The sequence below is a fragment of the Camellia sinensis genome, chromosome 1 (assembly GCF_055761805.1).
Source record: "Camellia sinensis isolate YWXY chromosome 1, ASM5576180v1, whole genome shotgun sequence".
NCBI lineage: Eukaryota > Viridiplantae > Streptophyta > Magnoliopsida > Ericales > Theaceae > Camellia > Camellia sinensis.
Window position 1 is genome coordinate 87,068,539 of NC_138961.1, and position 19,205 is coordinate 87,087,743.

The 19,205-nt window shown below is 37.4% G+C and overlaps 1 protein-coding gene across 1 annotated transcript; it reads right to left on the reverse strand.

Annotated features, from left to right (window-relative positions):
* Nucleotides 1-4,298: 4,298 nt before the first annotated feature.
* LOC145806048 (uncharacterized) lies at nt 4,299-4,775 on the reverse strand. The gene has a single exon (XM_082901706.1). It carries the CDS (start codon nt 4,773-4,775, stop codon nt 4,299-4,301), a length of 477 nt encoding a protein of 158 aa, XP_082757832.1.
* Between the last annotated feature and the right edge of the window lie 14,430 nt (nt 4,776-19,205).

Here is a 19,205-nt window from a genome sequence, read left to right on the forward strand (position 1 = left end):
GGGAACACCGGGATATGTCCCGATGTTTCCCTTTCTTTGGTTAAGAGCATTCGGAACACGTTCCGATCTCTAACTTTTCTCCACTCGCGTGCCACGTGTGGACGTAACTCTAACTTTTCTCCACTTGCCCGCGTGTTGACGTATCTAACTTTTCTCCACTCGCGTGCCGCGTGTGGACGTAACTCTAACTTTTCTCCACTCGTGTACCGCATGCGGACGTAACTAACCCTTGCTAACCCCTTTCTACCCTCCTCGCATTGTTACACACATTGCATGCGTTTTCGCGTATGCTTTACTTACATGTGTTTATGCACCCTTCTCGCATTGTTACACACATTGCATGCATTTTCGCGTATGCTTTACTTACATGTGTTTATGCACCCTTCTCGCATTGTTACACACATTGCATGTGACGCCCCGATTCTACACTATAGGTTGTAGTCAAGGGAAGTCACTAGTGAGTCCTATGGTCAATAACCAAGTAAGATCCCAGATCGCTGGAGGAGTCAAAATAGCCTCCCTTCTAAGTCCAGCTTTCTTAGGCAGCGCACTACCTTTTTGACAGATCTTACAAGGCATTGGCACAAGGTCTCATAAGCAACGATAAGGTACATACATAGGACATAAATACATACCAGCCACAATTATACTTGCTTCAAAAGATGGTTTCATTACATTACATCCCAAAAAGAAAGTTTCAAACTTCATATGAGTCTTACAAAATAACAAAAAGGAAATTTCTAGTATTCCTAAGATAGACAAAAGTCTTCAAAGGTTTTCGGCTCGTCATCTTCCGCTATGAGTTCCGCTTCGTCACCTGGCATGAGATGCCGTGAGTTTTGAATGCCCAGTAAACACACACACACCCCACCCCTTTTTCCAAGTCCAATACACAATCACATTTATAGCACCAAGTAGTAAAGCATGATACTCCAATAAACAAATAAATACATTAAGAGTTGAGTCAGATGTTAGTAACTAGAAATCCCCCAAAGAGATTCCGTCCCCCCGACCACAAGAATCGGTTGCGGAATATTCAGTATGCCCCCTCTTTTGCTGCTTTGTTGCAGAACTAACCTTGGATGCCTACCAACGGTTATATACCGCGTAGCGCCAACCGCAGGGCCTCAAAAGAGACGGTAAAAATAGGGCCTTGCCCGAATCCCTCCTTACACCAAACCACCTAGGGTCTGAATACAACCGCTCCGTTCAAGGGTCCCGAAAACCACTTGCGCAAGTTTTAACCTCGAATAGGGAATGCATCCCAACAAACCATATATCACATTTTCTCATCTTTAGATTACTCAAGTGTTCGAAAACCCAATACCCACCCAATTAGGTTTCCCGTTGAATTAAGTGTTTTAAGTCAAGGTTAGTCCAACTAAACAATAAAATAAAATTCACATAAGCATGCCTCCTCAAGAAGATAAATGACATAACATACCCATACAACATTATGCCAAGATATGATAATAGGCCATTAAACATTTTCATGAATACAAGGGTATAAAACATCCAAACATAACAAATTTCCAGATTTAACATCACATGAAGATTAATATGGAAGAACTACTTAGGTTCATCCACTAGACTCGGTTTTCCTATGGTTCGTAGAGAATTTGATCTAGTTCCTAGAACATTTTTCGGAAATGGTATTGCTTTTCCCGATTTTAAGTTTTTTAGAAAATAGTCCAGCACTGTTCCAGAATCTGTCCAGAATCTGCCCAGATCTGTCGACTGTTACGAAAACTTGATTTTCTTGCGAACCACTCAATGTTTTTCGATGAAACCAATTTTAGTTGAAAGCTAACTCCTTATGGAAGGTTTTGACATACAATATAGGTTCATAATATGTTTTTACATTTTTCTGGAATTTTTGAAAGTTGACTGCAAAAATAGGTTTTAAGGTAGAATGCCTGAAACAAGAAAATTTATAAAAAGGGGGTTCCACCATGGGAAAGTTTCATTTCTTTTGTGAGGAAAATATGCTAACTATCACATGTTTAACTCAGAAAATTTGTTTGAAAGAGTGCCCTTGAAAAGTTGAGAGATTCGTACAAAAATAAGATGGTTTGTGCCAAAATGGGGAAAATACAAGAGAGATGGACTCCATACTCAAATCTTAGTATTTTTAACATAAAAACTTGATAATAACAGATCCGGAAAACATTATTTAGGATCTTCAAAAACATGCATTAGAAAAGGAAATGAAGAGAAGGTTGTGTTTGTGGCTTACCTTCCAACTTTGCACAAGAAACTCTTTTCTTCCTCCCTCTTCTTCTCTAGACTTCTCTTCCTTGCTCTCCCCCCTCTTTCTAACCAAAATGTGTGTGTGAGTGTGTGTGTTGTGTGTATGTTTGCAAGCTAGGGAGGGTGTGGTATATATAGGCAATTTTTGATGTAAAATGTCCTAAAAGCCCATTAGTTGGAAATGGATGGAAATGTTAGGATTTGTTTGGATTCTAAGGAAATGGAAGGGATTGGTCAATGATTTAGGCAACACTAGTTGGAAAGGAACTAGTTTTGGAATTAACAACCTAGGTCTAGGGTACTAGGTTTGGGTTTCCTAGAATATCATGATGATATATATTGAAAATTGGCTCCTCTCTTCTCCCTAGGATAATGGGGCTATTTTTTTTTATTAATTTTAGGTACAAGGGCACATCCCTCATGGTGTATACATATATAGATATATATATATATATATTGCAAGATTGATGGTATACCAAGGTACAAGGTACAAGTACTAGTTTGGGATAAATTTAGAATTTAAATGAAGAAGTGAGGGCTTGGAATTAAACTCATGTATTGGAACCTTACTTATGTAGAATTAAATTAAATTAGGTTAGGGAACCTAATCCGGCTAGTGTAATTCCTATTCCGATAAAAATTAAAAATGCTATCTGGCCAGATTCGAAATAGTTTAAGAACTGAGGGGCGTTAAGGAAATAATGCAAATGTAAGGGTTTTTTTATTATTATTATTATTTTTTTTAAAGAAAATACATTTTCCGGGGTTTCACATTAAATGTAATGAAATGAGGAGGATTAGAACCTTAATGATGTATTTAATTATGATCTAGTTAGGTCTAGGAGTAATGTAAATATCTTCTAGTTAGAAGTACACACACATATATAGCAAATCTTTATAGGTACCAAAGTCATTATTGCTCCAAGATTTCAAGAGATTTTAAAGTACAATGATTATAATCTAGGGGGGGTATGATGGCTAGCCATGTGATGGTGAATTGATGGACATGTTATATATATATATATATATTTTGTACAAATCTTGGAAATTGTAAAATATATTATTAAAAAAGATTTTTGGGTAAAAGTGTATATATATATAATAGTACTTGTTTGGGGTCAATTTGTAATTTAATAAAAATGTGTGGGCTTAGGTTCAATTAAAGTATCTATTTCAAGTGTAAAATAATTCAGCTTGTATTATCTTGCTTTGAATTTAAAGGTAAATAACCGAACGATGACTGTAAAAATTGAAAGTTAAGGTTTAGAGCGATTAATCTAAAATTTGAGAGTTAAGTAATTAATATTAGAGTGTTAGAAGTGATTTCTAAGCTTCGAGGATCGATTAGGGTTTGTATGGATTCACCCGTGATGCGTTTTCAGTCCTAGGGCTTAATTATAATAATTCAAAATTTTGGAACCTAATAAAGTTTACAAAAAAAGTCAGGGGCCTCACAACCTATCCCCCTTAAATAAATTTCGTCCTCGAAATTGTTGTGGGAAATTACGTCCTAGTGCTGGCAACGTGTTTTTAAATCATTCAGATCATCTTCTCTTTTTATGTTATTCTTCATTCTGTCTAGAGTCGCCATTGGTCTTTCTAATAATAGCGTCTTGAATCGAATTCCTCCCTGATTAATGACTAAGGAGATAAGCTAATCTCCGAGCTTCTTAAATTGTTGACTATAAGGGTAATGACGCTGCTACTTCCGCGTGAGGGCTTGTTTTGCCAATTTCCTGATGTGGCGATCTACACTTCCCATTGTGTTGGTTGATTTGTTGCATCATTAGTCTATCCCCCTTAAATAATAAAAGCATTCTGTTGGATGGGTAAGAAATGTGCTGACTTGTTGAGGCGGTCCACTATTACCCATATAGCATCGCGCCCTCTAGGTGACTTAGGCAACCCTGTCACAAAATCCATCGTCATGTATTCCCACTTCCATTCGGCTATTGGTAGAGGTTGCAACATTCCTCCTGGTTTCTGATGTTCTGCCTTTATTTGTTGGCATGTCAGACATCATGCTACAAATTTAGCCACTTCCATCTTCATCCATTCCACCAATATTGCCTCTTCAAATCTTGGTGCATTTTAGTCCCTCCCGGATGTACCACAAATGCAAAATGATGGCATTCCTCCAGTACCTTTTCTCTAAGTAACTCGTCGCTTCGTACAAACAATCTGCCTTGGTATCTTAAACTCCCATCGGGGTGAGTTATGCAACTGGGCATGGGTTCTCCTGACTCCAGACGTCCCTTGATGTACGCTACCTCTTGATCATGCTTTTGGGCCTCCACGACCTCATTCATCAACTTAGGCATCACCTTCATCGTATCAAGACATGCTTTTGTAATTTGGGATTCCACTTGGATCCTAAACTCATTGAGTGTCTTAACCATATCCCATTCCTTGACGGAGATCTTAGCCAACATTCCTCTGCTCTTATGACTTAGAGCATCTGCTACTACATTGGCCTTACCGAGGTGATATGAGAGAGTGAACTGGAAATCCTCAAGATACTCCATTCATCGTCTCTGTCTCAAGTTAAGGTCCTTCTGTGTGAATAGATACTTCAAACTCTTGTGATCGGTGAAAATCTCAAATTGTTCCCCATACGGGTAATGTCGCCATTGCTTTAGGGCAAAAACTACGGCTGCTAGCTCCAAGTTGTGTGTGGGGTAGTTGCGATCGTGAGGTTTTTAACTGCCTGGATCCATACGCGACCACCTTTCCATTTTGCATGACCACACAACCTAATCCTTCTTTAGACGCATCGCAATACACAGTGTACCCCTCTTCTCGTTCTGGGATGGTCAAAATTGGTGCACTAGTTAACCTCTTATTTAGTTCTTGGAAGGATTTTTCATCCCACTCATACTTTACTCCTTTTTGCGTCAAACGAGTCATTGGTTTAGCTAGTTTGGAGAAATCTTGGATGAACCTCTGGTAATAACCGACCAATCCTAAGAAGCTGCGGATTTCTGACACGGTTTTTAGTTGTCTCCAATCTAATACTGCCTCCACCTTGGTTGGATCTACCGCAATCCCATTCCTTGATACCACGTGTCCTAAGAATTTTACTTCATTTAGCCAGGATTCACATTTACTTGCCTTGGCATATAGTCGATTATCCCTAAGAACTTGGAGGATAGTCCTTAAATGTTGCTCATGCTCTTCTTCAGACCTTGAATATACCAAGATGTAATCAATCAACACTACTACAAACTGGTCAAGGTATGGTCTAAAAATCTTATTCATTAGGCTCATGAATACTGCCGGTGCATTGGTTAGTCCGAAGGGCATTACTACAAATTTATAGTGGCCATATCTAGTACGAAAGGCAGTCTTCGGTATATCCTCCTCCTTGACTCGTAGTTGATGGTAACCTGACCTGAGATCGATCTTTGAATAGCACCTTGAGCCTCTAAGTTGGTCAAAAGATCATCAATCCTCGGGAATGGGTATCGATTTTTAATTGTGACTCGATTGAGTTGACGATAATCGATGCATAGCCTCAACAACCCATCTTTCTTCTTAGCAAACAACACGGGTGCTCCTCATGGCAAAGTACTTGGCCTAACGAATCCTTTCTTGAGCAATTCCTGTAGTTGTGTCTTCAATTCTCGTAGTTCTGCTGGTGCCATGCGATACAGAGCCATGGATATTGGGGTAGTTCCAGGTTGTAGCTCGATGCCAAAGTCTACTTCCCGGGTTGGTGGCAATCCTGGTAACTCCATAGGAAATACATCTGCATAATCACATACTATGCGCGGGAGTTCTATTTCCCCTTGGCCTTCCTCATTTAGAATCAGACTTGCTATTCTACCCGTAAGTTGATCGCGCCACTACGTCCGATGTTTTGTTGAAACCATGGGGTCTTGTCTATCCCCCTTAAACTGGAAACGTGTTCCATCTTACGTGTGAGCTACCGCTTTCTTCTGGCGACAGTCGATCACCGCTTGGTGGGCGGACATCCAGTCCATGCCCAAGATGATATCGAAGTCCGACATTTCCATGACACGAAGGTCGCAAGTTAAGCGTAGGTTCAACATTCCTATTTTACAATCTTTACAGATCAATCCTACACGAGTGCATCCTCCCATAGGTGACATTACACTTAAGGCAATTTCTAAAGGTTCACATTCAAGTTCTAATGACTTAGCACAAGCAGAGGATATGAAAGAATGTGATGCACCAGTATCAAATAAAACATGCACCCAAGAATTGTGTAGTACTAAATTACAGACGGGTCCGCTTCTTCCTCTTGCAAGGCGAAGATTCTGCCGGTTGCTCCTTTCTGGTCCCTTATGAAGTTGGGTCTCCTTTCCACAAGCTCCAAGTCCTCTTGGATTCCACCTCCCCTCATTCTGAGGTCAATGTTGTGCCGATTATTTCCACAAAGATGGTAAGGCTCTTCCAAAATTTGATTCTTGATAGGGTTCGGGGTTTTAGCCACGCTTGCTAGTCCATTCTTAAGATTTCGATTTCCTGGTACCACATTTCTATTGTTGCTTGCAAGCTTATGCTATTACTTGTCTCGAAGTATGGTCCACCATTTGTTTTTCTATGAATGGGGTGAGGTGTAAGTCAAATTATAACTACAGAGGCAATTCCTTATAGGTAAGCAACTAATCTTAAGTTAGAGTTTGATTATCCTAGGGTGTTCACACAGCACAACTTCATGTACATAATATGATCTTTAAAATTGGATTGAAGTGGAGATGAAGAATACGAAGCAGTTATGGTGATAACATCAGGATTGTTTGAAATATGGATGAATGGTATGATGTTATGGTTTCAAACTTCAATGTGATCAAGGTTATAGATGTAGTGACTAAACTAGATATTTAACTTGAAACTGCGTTGGCCATCCGTGTTTCAAACTGAATATCCAAGATTCATCACTGAGAAAAGAAAATGAAATTATTTACAAGAAGCCTTGAGCTAAACAAAATATTCAAGGGTCAAGGAGGTCAAATTTACAAATAGTGGTATATAAAACAAGACTAGATGGACAAGACTAAGTTTTGGGAAAGGGTGACACTGAATAAAGGCTACGAATACAAGATGAGGGTATGACAATCGATAGAAGACGCGTAGAACTAATAGTATCCCCCCTACTGCGCGATGAGGCCGCACTCAAAGTTAAAACCATTTCACGATCCTGAAGTAGGTCCTCATGAGTTGATGTTGGCGTGCCAGAAATTCGAAGAAATTCCCTAAGATAGGTTAAGAAAGATTCTAACATAGTCGGGGAAAGGTAGTCTCTAACCGCAGGTCGAAACGCGTGGGTAAGGGTTGAACCTAGGCTCTGATACCAAATTGTGACGCCCCGATTCTACACTATAAGTTGTAGTCAAGGGAAGTCACTAGTGAGTCCTATGGTCAATAACCAATTAAGATCCCAGATCGCTGGAGGAGTCAAAATAGCCTCCCTTCTAAGTCCAGCTTTCTTAGGCAGCGCACTACCTTTTTGACAGATCTTACAAGGCATTGGCACAAGGTCTCATAAGCAACGATAGGGTACATACATAGGATATAAATACATACCAGCCACAATTATACTTGCTTCAAAAGATGGTTTTATTACATTACATCCCCAAAAGAAAGTTTTAAACTTCATATGAGTCTTACAAAATAACAAAAAGGAAATTTCTAGTATTCCTAAGATAGACAAAAGTCTTCAAAGCTTTCCGGCTCATCGTCTTCCTCCATGAGTTCCGCTTCGTCACCTGGCATGATACGCCGTGAGCTTTGAATGCCCAGTAAACACACACACACCCCACCCCTTTTTCCCAGTCCAATACACAGTCACATTTATAGCACCAAGTAGTAAAGCATGATACTCCAATAAACAAATAAATACATTAAGAGTTGAGTCAGATGTTAGTAACTAGAAATCCCCCAAAGAGATTCCGTCCTCCCGACCACAAGAATCGGACGCGGATTATTCCATATGCCCCCTCTTTTGCTGCTTTGTTGTAGAACTAACCTCGGATGCCTACCAATGGTTATATACCGCGTAGCGCCAACTGCAGGGTCTCAAAAGAGACGGTAAAAATAGGGCCTTGCCCGGATCCCTCCTTCCACCAAATCACCTAAGGTCCGAATACAACCGCTCCGTTCAAGGGTCCCGAAAACCACTTGCGCAAGTTTTAACCTCGAATAGGGAACGCATACCAACAAACCATATATCACATTTTCTCATCTTTTCATTACTCAAGTGTTCGAAAACCCAATACCCACCCAATTAGGTTTCCCGTTGAATTAAGTGTTTTAAGTCAAGGTTAGTCCAACTAAACAATAAAATAAAATTCACATAAGCATGCCTCCTCAAGAAGATAAATAACATAACATACCCATACAACATTATGCCAAGATATGATAATAGGCCATTAAACATTTTCATGAATACAAGGGTATAAAACATCCAAACATAACAAATTTCCAGATTTAACATCACATGAAGGTTAATATGGAAGAACTACTTAGGTTCATCCACCAGACTCGGTTTTCCTTTGGTTTGTAGAGAATTTGATCTAGTTCCTAGAACATTTTTCGGAAATGGGATTGCTTTTCCCGATTTTAAGTTATTTAGAAAATAGTCCAGCACTGTTCCAGAATCTGTCCAGAATCTGCCCAGATCTGTCGACTGTTACGAAAACATGATTTTCATGCAAACCACTAAATTTTTTTTCGATGAAACCAATTTTAGTTGAAATCTAACTCCTTAAGGAAGGTTTTGACATAAAATAGAGGTTCAGAATATTTTTTTACATTTTTCTGGAATTTTTGAAAGTTGACTGCAAAAACAGGTTTTAAGGTAGACTGCCTGAAACAAGAAAATTTATAAAAAGGGGGTTCCACCATGGGAAAGTTTCATTTATTTTATGAGGAAAATATGCTAACTATCACATGTTTAACTCAGAATTTTTTTTTGAAAGAGTGCCCTTGAAAAGTTGAGAGATTCGTACAAAAAGAAGTTGGTTTGTGCCAAAATGGGGAAAATACAAGAGAGATGGACTCCATACTCAAATCTTAGTATTTTTAACATAAAAACCCGATAATAACAGATCTGGAAAACATTATTTAGGATCTTCAAAAACATGCATTAGAAAAGGAAATGAAGAGAAGGTTGCGTTTGTGGCTTACCTTCCAACTTTGCACAAGAAACTCTTTTCTTCCTCCCTCTTCTTCTCTAGGCTTCTCTTCCTTGGTCTCCCCCCTCTTTCTAACCAAAATGTGTGTGTGAGTGAGTGTGTTGTGTGTATGTTTGCAAGCTAGGGAGGGTGTGGTATATATAGGCAATTTTTGATGTAAAATGTCCTAAAAGCCCATTAGTTGGAAATGGATGGAAATGTTAGGATTTGTTTGGATTCTAAGGAAATGGAAGGGATTGGTCAATGATTTAGGCAACACTACTTAGAAAGGAACTAGTTTTGGAATTAACAACCTAGGTCTAGGGTACTAGGTTTGGGTTTCCTAGAATATCATGATGATATATATTGAAAATTGACTCATCTCTTCTCCCTAGGATGATGGGGTTATTTTTTTATTAATTTTAGGTACAAGGGCAGATCCCTCAGGGTGTATACATATATATATATATATTGCAAGATTGATGGTATACCAAGGTACAAGGTACAAGTACTAGTTTGGGGTAAATTTAGAATTTAAATAAAGAAGTGAGGGCTTGGAATTAAACTCATGTATTGGAACCTTACTTATGTAGAATTAAATTAAATTAGGTTAGGGAACCTAATCCGGCTAGTGTAATTCCTATTCCGATAAAAATGAAAAATGCTATCTGACAAGATTCGAAATAGTTTAAGAACTGAGGGGCTTTAAGGAAATAATGCAAATGTAAGGGTTTTTTTTTTATTATTATTATTATTATTTTAAAGAAAATACATTTTTCCGGGGTTTCACATTAAATGTAATGAAATGAGGAGGATTAGAACCTTAATGATGTATTTAATTATGATCTAGTTAGGTCTAGGACTAATGTAAATATCTTCTAGTTAGAAGTACACACATATATATAGAAAATCTTTATAGGTACCAAAGTCATTATTGCTCCAAGATTTCAAGAGATTTTAAAGTACAATGATTATAATCTAGGGGGGGTATGATGGCTAGCCATGTGATGGTGAATTGATGGACATGTTATATATATATATATTTTGTACAAATCTTGGAAATTGTAAAATATATTATTAAAAAAGATTTTTGGGTAAAAGTGTATATATATAAATATATAATAGTACTTGTTTGGGGTCAATTTGTGATTTAATAAAAATGTGCGGGCTTGGGTTCAATTAAAGTATCTATTTCAAGTGTAAAATAATTCAGTTTGTGTTATCTTGCTTTGAATTTAAAGGTAAATATCCGAACAACGACTGTAAAAATTGAAAGTTAAGGTTTAGAGCGATTAATCTAAAATTTGAGAGTTAAGTAATTAATATTAGAGTGTTAGAAGTGATTTCTAAGCTTCCAAGATCGATTAGGGTTTGTATGGATTCACCCGTGATGCGTTTTCAGTCCTAGGGCTTAATTATAATAATTCAAAATTTAGGAACCTAATAAGGTTTACAAAAAAAGTCAGGGGCCTCATATTGCATGCGTTTTCACGTATGCTTTACTTACATGTGTTTATGCACCCTTCTCGCGTTGTTACACAAATTACATGCGTTTTTGCATATGCTTTACTCGCATGCGTTTATGCAACTTTCTCCCCTTTATCACTTATTACACACATTGCATGCGTTTCCGCGTGTGCTTTACTTACATGTGTTCTTTCCTGCTATGCAGATTGCATGCGTTTCCGCCCGTGCTTTACTTATATGTGTATATTTGTTTTGCTATACACATTGTACATGTTGTCACGTGTGCTTTACTTACAAGTGTTCATACTTGTCTTCACATTGCTTTACACACTGTACATGTTGTCGCATGTGCTTTACTTACATGTGTACATTTTATTCTTTTCTTTACACATTGCATGCGTTTCCGCGCGGGCTTTACTTACACGTGTATACTTTTTTCTCACCTTTACACATTGTATACGTTGTCGCGTATGCTTTACTTACATGTGTTTGTGCCTTCATAGCATTGTTATGCTTGTTTCAAATCGCATTGTTATGCACACACTCGGGTTGCGTTGTTATGCAGCCCTTCCACCCGCACTGTCATGCACCCTCTCACTCGCGTTGTCACGCACTTTTCACTTACGTTCTTATGCATGTTTCTAACTGTCACACCCCAAACCCATCCCTAAAAGTTTTGGGCATGATCTATTCACAAACGAACACTTAACCTGTTATATATAACATATGGGGTCTGAGCGGAAGCATTATCAATATAAAATAACATAAAACATCATCCATTGAGCTACCACTACCATGCCAGGACCGTACACATTGCATTAGGTACATAATATATAGAAACATACACCCAAACTTCGGTTACACATTTATACATTCATACTTAGACCCATAATTGGGCGTGTAACGAAAAAATTAATGAAAGACAACCAAAGCATAAATCAATAACCTAACAACATTTTACAAAATGCACGGCTTCAGGTGGTGCCTGGACGCATCAAAGTTGACAAGAGAAAGACGAGCCTTAAAGGTTAGGACTGAACTCCCGGTTGATTACCTACAGAAATAGACAGACAAAATACAAAATGAGCGAACTCAGTGAATAATAGTACATAAATAATGTAATGTTTAACCTGAATAATAAAACGTATAACTGCAGATACATATGATTAACTACATTCCGTAATTATTTCCAAAACAGGCATGGGTCTAGTTTCCGTAACAGAGTGGCTTTAAGCCCAGCATATATAGAACAGCCATAGGCCTACAGATGCAGAACGACCATGGGTCCAGAAATATCAGAACGGCCATTGGCCCAGAAATATCAGAACGGCCATCGGCCCAGAAATAACAGAACGGCTATCGGCCCAGAAATAACGGAACGGCCATCGACCAGAAATAATAGAATGGCCATCGGCTCAGAAATAACAGAACGGCCATCAGCCTAGAAATATCAGAACGGCCATCGGCCCAGAAATATCAGAACGGCCATCGGCCCAGAAATAACAGATGTATGGACTCAAGAGGTGGCTCGTACGGATTCTTAAGGTGGCTCCCACCAAGGTGTAGCACTTAGTTCCGTACAGCAATTTGTTCCATACCAGAAAACATCAGAACAGATTAACTTCAGAATCATACAGAAAGTACACACATTCTTCCCATTAATCACATGAATAAACATAGATAATATAAGTTCAACAGAACGTTGCCGATAATTGTTAGCAAAAGGTAAACATATTTTACAGCTTGAACGCTTTCAGAAATATGTAGATACCACAGTCCCATAATGCATATACATCCCATTTGCTCATCATGTTTCAATGCCACTAACTAGCAGTTAACAGAATGGTAACATTAATTATCAATAGCAAACAAAACATATGGTACAATGTTGCGCTTAGATTTCCTCATGGTTCTTTGTAAGTAGACATACTTGTTTCGTAATTAACAGAACCTTAACATTAACAATAATCCGAGGGTAAATGTACCATTACATCAATAGGCCAGAACAATTAATATCATAACATGAATTACATAACAATGTCGTTGATACGCAATTCTTTTCTATTAACCAACTTCACAGTGTTAATAGTTTGTAAGCAATTCTTATACAGAATCATAGGTAATTCTTAGGATGGTACATTGACAATAATCATTAGCCATAACCCAAAATACGGAGTAGGTTCAGAGTCATACTGATGTGTGCTAACTCTTTCAATGGTCACATCAATTCCCAATCAACACACATGTTAACATATTAGCTCACGGAGAATAGAATGTTGTTAACAATTTTCTTAACGGTAGACCATGTACATATGTAGTACTATTACTCACAGTGATCGGCTCCCGGTAGTAATCGGATGATGTCCTTGTCTTGACCTACAAGTACATTGCACAACACATTATATGAGATTATACTCGATCCTTTACTTATTCTCTTTGATCATTCAATCAATTAGCCAAGGTGGTACCAAGCTCATTATTCTTTAATAAGTTATAATTCATGTCTCAGAAAACAGGAGAAATCGATGGGAAATGGTTTAGGTGAAGAAATGGTACAAAACTGGTTGACTGAAAGTGAACAGTTGTCACTAATTTGGGCATAACTATTTCTGTATTTATAATTTTGGCGTGAGACCACCACCATTAGAAACTAGACTTTCGGGGCTTGATTTTAGGCTCAAGAAGCACTCAAAACGGAGTCTGGATGCAAAAGATATGCTTGTTCAAAGTTGGCTGGACAGAGCTGTCTCCACATGTGCGGGGGAACAGTGCCGCACGTGCAGCCTGGACAGTTTGCAGTTCGAAAATGGCTGAAAAATTGGGGTTTCTCATCTCCAAAATCAAACCTTAATTACATGTAAATCAAAGCCCAAAACCCTTCAATATAAGATAAATTTCACATTCTTAACTTCCATTCCAATTCATAACTCTAAAATACAACTCAATTCCCAATCACAAGAACAAGATTACAAATTAAAACACAAAAGCATAAGGTAACCATGATTTGGGGTTTAAAACTCATTCCCATGGTGAATCCTCACTAGCCTCTTTAAGAACCATAAAATCCTTACAAGAAGTTAAGTTGTAACATAAATTCATGCTATGTATAAAGATTCATCATCTTCTTGCTTGAATAAACCAAACCCTTACATACAATTATAGATAGCCCAAGAACTCATTATTTAGCTTGTGATCTTCAAGTGTTGAAAGGGAGAGTCTTACCTTAAGCCCTTATCATCACTTGTTCTTGCATAATCATGATGTATTCAAGCCAATTCTTTGATGTCTTCTTCCATTTCTACTCTTTCTTCCTTCTTCTCTTTAAGTTCTCTCCAAAACTCTCTCCCTTCTTTTTCTCACGTGTCTCCCCCCCTTTTCTCTAGATATTTTTGGGCACAAAATGTTGAGTTCCTCATCATATATCTAAATAAACACACACACAAGGCTTAGCACAATAGGGAGAACCAAACGTGGCCTTACGAATCGCGCAAAATCAAATTTCAATTGAAGTTCCCAGGTGACTCTAAAAGTTGTGCTAATCATAAATATGTCCCCTGTTCTGGTTTCTGAAGTCTCTATGGTCTTCAATTTGCAGTACAAAGTTAACCACCCAAACGTGCATTAACGAATCAGACAAATTAGATTTCCAATTAATTTTCCCCAATAGTTCTAAAAATTCTCATTAACATACCCAAGTACTCAATTTTAATTTCTGAACCCATAAAGGTCGGTAATTTAAATTTTAAGTCCGTAACTCAACAGATAATGCTTCAATTCTAATAGCTATAATTAAATTAAAACACATACTCTCATAGGTAAATAAAGATGATTTCTTATGCGCATTTTGGGGTCATTACATTCTCCCCACCTTAAGAAGTTTGGTCCTCCAAACTTGATTCTCCTTGTCACAAGTCTGGTTTCGTCTTGGACATATAACATTTCTCAATCATTTAGTCATTCCCCATCTTATACAGTCAATTCCAATGGACGTTGCTCCCAAAATCACAAGTAATTCGTCTTTACTGACTAATTGGTAACCCAATTGATAATAGTACTTAATAACATCAAAGCATCGTCTCATTATTCACAACCCTGGTATGTTTCAATTTATTGCTCTGAAAGTTATACCTTCCAAATACTATAACAACTCCGATTCACTTCAAGTATTCAATTACATGTGACTCATAAGCCATTAAACACAGTTCAAACTCTTTAGGTTTACACACAACTCCAACTATCACAATTCCTCCAAAGTTAAGGTAGCATTCCCTACTTAATCATGTTTCAAAGGCACATACATCTTTCAACGATTAAACCCAGAATAACAAACAAGTCCTAAATTAGCGACTTTGTGGCTCTTTGCTCAGTAATCAGAAGTAGACTTATCAGTTCGAATCAGATTTCTAGCAGTCTCCAAAACAAGTAGCATATACTTTTGCCAATTCATGCGGGTGTGCCAAGACAGACACCTAATCATACCATCATAAGTTCGGGTCCGAGCAATAGAAACAAGTATAGTAACCATCTTTTCAAGGAAGCCATCCAAAGATAAGGGCAGAAATTGAATTTTAAAATCATGTTTAATTAATCAGTCATAACAATAAGATGCACATCCTCTCTCAACGAGTATTACAAATTAATTTGACCTCTTTTTACTCATCTCAGTATTCCCCAATTCAGTTAATTCTTTTTCTTTCTACTGTAGGGTACAAAATCAACCACATGGCTTGTATTCATAATGGATACTTACAGTGGATTGGGAAACAACCGTACAGAAATTATAGACCAGTCATCCGGTCCAGTCAATTATCACAGGCAGAGTGTCCAGTTACTTCGCGTACATTATTCTTACCAGATTCATTCGTAGGGTTATAATGTCATTAGGTATACAGTAATCACATCCATTTGGGTTCCATAATATCCATAGCGGTACAACAATAAAGTAATTTAACCGACTAACATTAGAGTTTAAATTTTTTAATAAGATCGGTTCAACATAACAAGAAATCAATTCAAAATTGTATAGTGCAGCTTATACAAATTTGCATAAACACGCAAGAGGAAGGAGATACCCGTTAACCCATCATTAACATGGATTACCCCCCATAACCATTTGTTCCTATCAAAATTCACAATGTCATGCAGAACAACTTATATTATAGCCTTTACATACAAAATAGGGATTAGTTTGACAATTTACAATATCGACATAGAATTATATCATCGAAATGATTTCTTAGTCTTCAATTATTAATACACAGAGATAGGATTCTAATTCTTGCAGTAACTTGTCAGGTCACCAATCATTTAGATTTAATGACAAATTGGTTAGTGGTTGTCTATTGTTTTGCAAGTGTCATGTGGATAGACACGTATCATAAGCGGGATTCTTCGTATCATTTGACTATTACTCGTACAAAAGCTCACTTACAAATTATTGATTATACATAAATAGAACAGATTACAGATTACGGATTTCAGATTTCAGATTACAGAGGTTAGAGTACAGAGCACAGTGCAAAATACAGATTCTCGCAATCAAATTCCAATTACACATAAACAGTACTCAGTAGACACCATTCATAATGCTCTATCAGAAGTCGTCGGTAATTTCCTTAGTTCACAAAACCATATTACTTACAGACTGTTTCAAGGTTCATAACCAATTCCCCAACATAGCTTATCTAGTTAAATCTTCAACAAGAAGTAAATTCACAATTAATTAATTCCTTTCATAATTTGAAAAGGGGTCGTTGTATGCATAATTTCTTCTTACAACCAGTCCTACTTAACGCAATTTCAATTATCACACAAAACACATCTCATCAAAATATTCAAACATAGCAAATTTTTTATTTTTTTTTCTTTCCAAAATCGCAGATTTAAATATTGTTATGGCAAGGAAGACATACCTATAGTATAAAAGTAGAGTATCACATATAACCTTTCCTTTAATCTTAGAAATATCCCATTCTTAACTTTAATCAATTCACTCAAATAGATGCTAAAAAGCCCAATTATATCGCCATCATTTCCCACAGATAACTATCAACCGATAACACAAATTTTATCAAAGATTTTACATATAAACTGTCTCACCAATCATCTCAAATTCTTACCACACCTCCGCAGTACAACATTGTTGACTTACTCCCATCTGCAAAATCTATATAAGATAAGCAGAGGCAATAACAGAATATGCAACAGACATAGATTGTAATCATCAGAAAAAGTAGATAAAACATATACATTTAACGTTCCCATCAATCTTTTCATGTACTTTCAGAATATTATGCATGATGCCTAGGTCTTGCTAGACATCCTAAAGCTCAATGGATTCGTGTGTGAGATGGCAACTCGTGCTCTGATACCACTTGTCATGCCCCAAACCCGCCCCTAAAAGTTTTGGGCATGACCTATTCAGAAACGGACACTTAACCTGTTATACATAACATATGGGGCCTGAGCGGAAGCATTATCAATATAAAATAATATAAAACATCATCCATTAAGCTACCACTACCATGCCAGCACCGCACACATTGCATTAGGTACATAATATATAGAAACATACACTGGAACTTCGGTTACACACTTATACATTCATACTTAGACCCACAATTGGGCGTGTAACGAAAATATTAATGAAAGACAACCAAAGCATAAATCAATAACCTAACAACACTTTACAAAATGCACGACTTCAGGTGGTGCCTGGACGCATCAAAGTTGACAACAGAAAGACGAGCCTTAAAGGTTAGGACTGAACTCCCGGTTGATTACCTACACAAATAGACTCACAAAATACAGAATAAGCGAACTCAGTGAATAATAGTACATAAATAATGTAATGTTTAACCTGAATAATAAAGCATATAACTGCAGATACATATGATTAACTACATTCTATAATTATTTCCAAAATAGCCATGGGTCTAGTTTCCGTAACAGAGTGGCTTTAAGCCCAGCATATACAAAACAGCCATAGGCCTACAGATGCAGAACGACCATGGGTCCAGAAATATCAGAACGGCCATTGGCCCAGAAATATCAGAACGGCCATCGGCCCAGAAATAACAGAACGACTATCGGCCCAGAAATAACGGAACGGCCATCGACCCAGAAATAACAGAACGGCCATCGGCCCAAAAATAACAGAAATAACAGAACAACCATTAGCCCAGAAATATCCGAACGGCCATCGGACCAGAAATAACAGAAATAACAGAACGACCATCGGCCTAGAAATAATAGATGTATGGACTCAAGAGGTGGCTCGTACGGATTCTAGAGGTGGCTCCCACCAAGGTGTAGCACTTAGTTTCGTACAGCAATTTGTTCCATACCCGAAAACATCAGAACAGATTAACTTCACAATCATACAGAAAGTACACACATTCTTCCCATTAATCACATGAATAAACATAGATAATATAAATTTAACAGAACATTGCCAATAATTGTTAGCAAAAGGTAAACATATTTTACAGCTTGAACGCTTTTAGAAATACATAGATACCATAGTTCCATAATGCATATACATCCCATTTGCTCATCATGTTTCAATGCCACTAACTAACAGTTAACAGAATGGTAACATTAATTATCAATAGCAAACAAAACATATGGTACAATGTTGCGCTTAGATTTCCTCATGGTTCTTTGTAAGTAGACATACTTGTTTCGTAATTAACAGAACCTTAACATTAACAATAATCCGAGGGTAAATGTACCATTACATCAACAGGCCAGAACAATTCATATCATAACATGAATTACATAACAATGTCGTTGATACGCAATTCTTTTCTATTAACCAACTTCACAGTGTTAATAGTTTGTAAGCAATTCTTATACAGAATCATAGGTAATTCTTAGGATGATACATTGACAATAATCATTAGCCATAACCCAAAATACAGAGTAGGTTCAAAGTCATACCGATGTGTGCTAACTCTTTCAATGTTCACATCAATTCCTAATCAACACACATGTTAACATAATTGCTCACGGAGAATAGAATGTTGTTAACAATTTTCTTAACGGTAGACCATGTACATTTGTAGTACTATTACTCACAGTGATCGGCTCCCGGTAGTAATGGGATGATGTCCTCGTCTGGACCTACAAGTACTTTGCACAACACTTTATATGAGATTATACTCGATCCTTTACTTATTCTCTTTGATCATTCAATCAACTAGCCATGGTGGTACCAAGCTCATTATTCTTTAATAAGTTATAATTCATGTCTCAGAAAACAGGAAAAATCGATGGGAAATGGCCTAGGTGAAGAAATGGTACAAAACTGGTTGACTGAAAGTGAATAGTCGTCACTAATTTGGACAT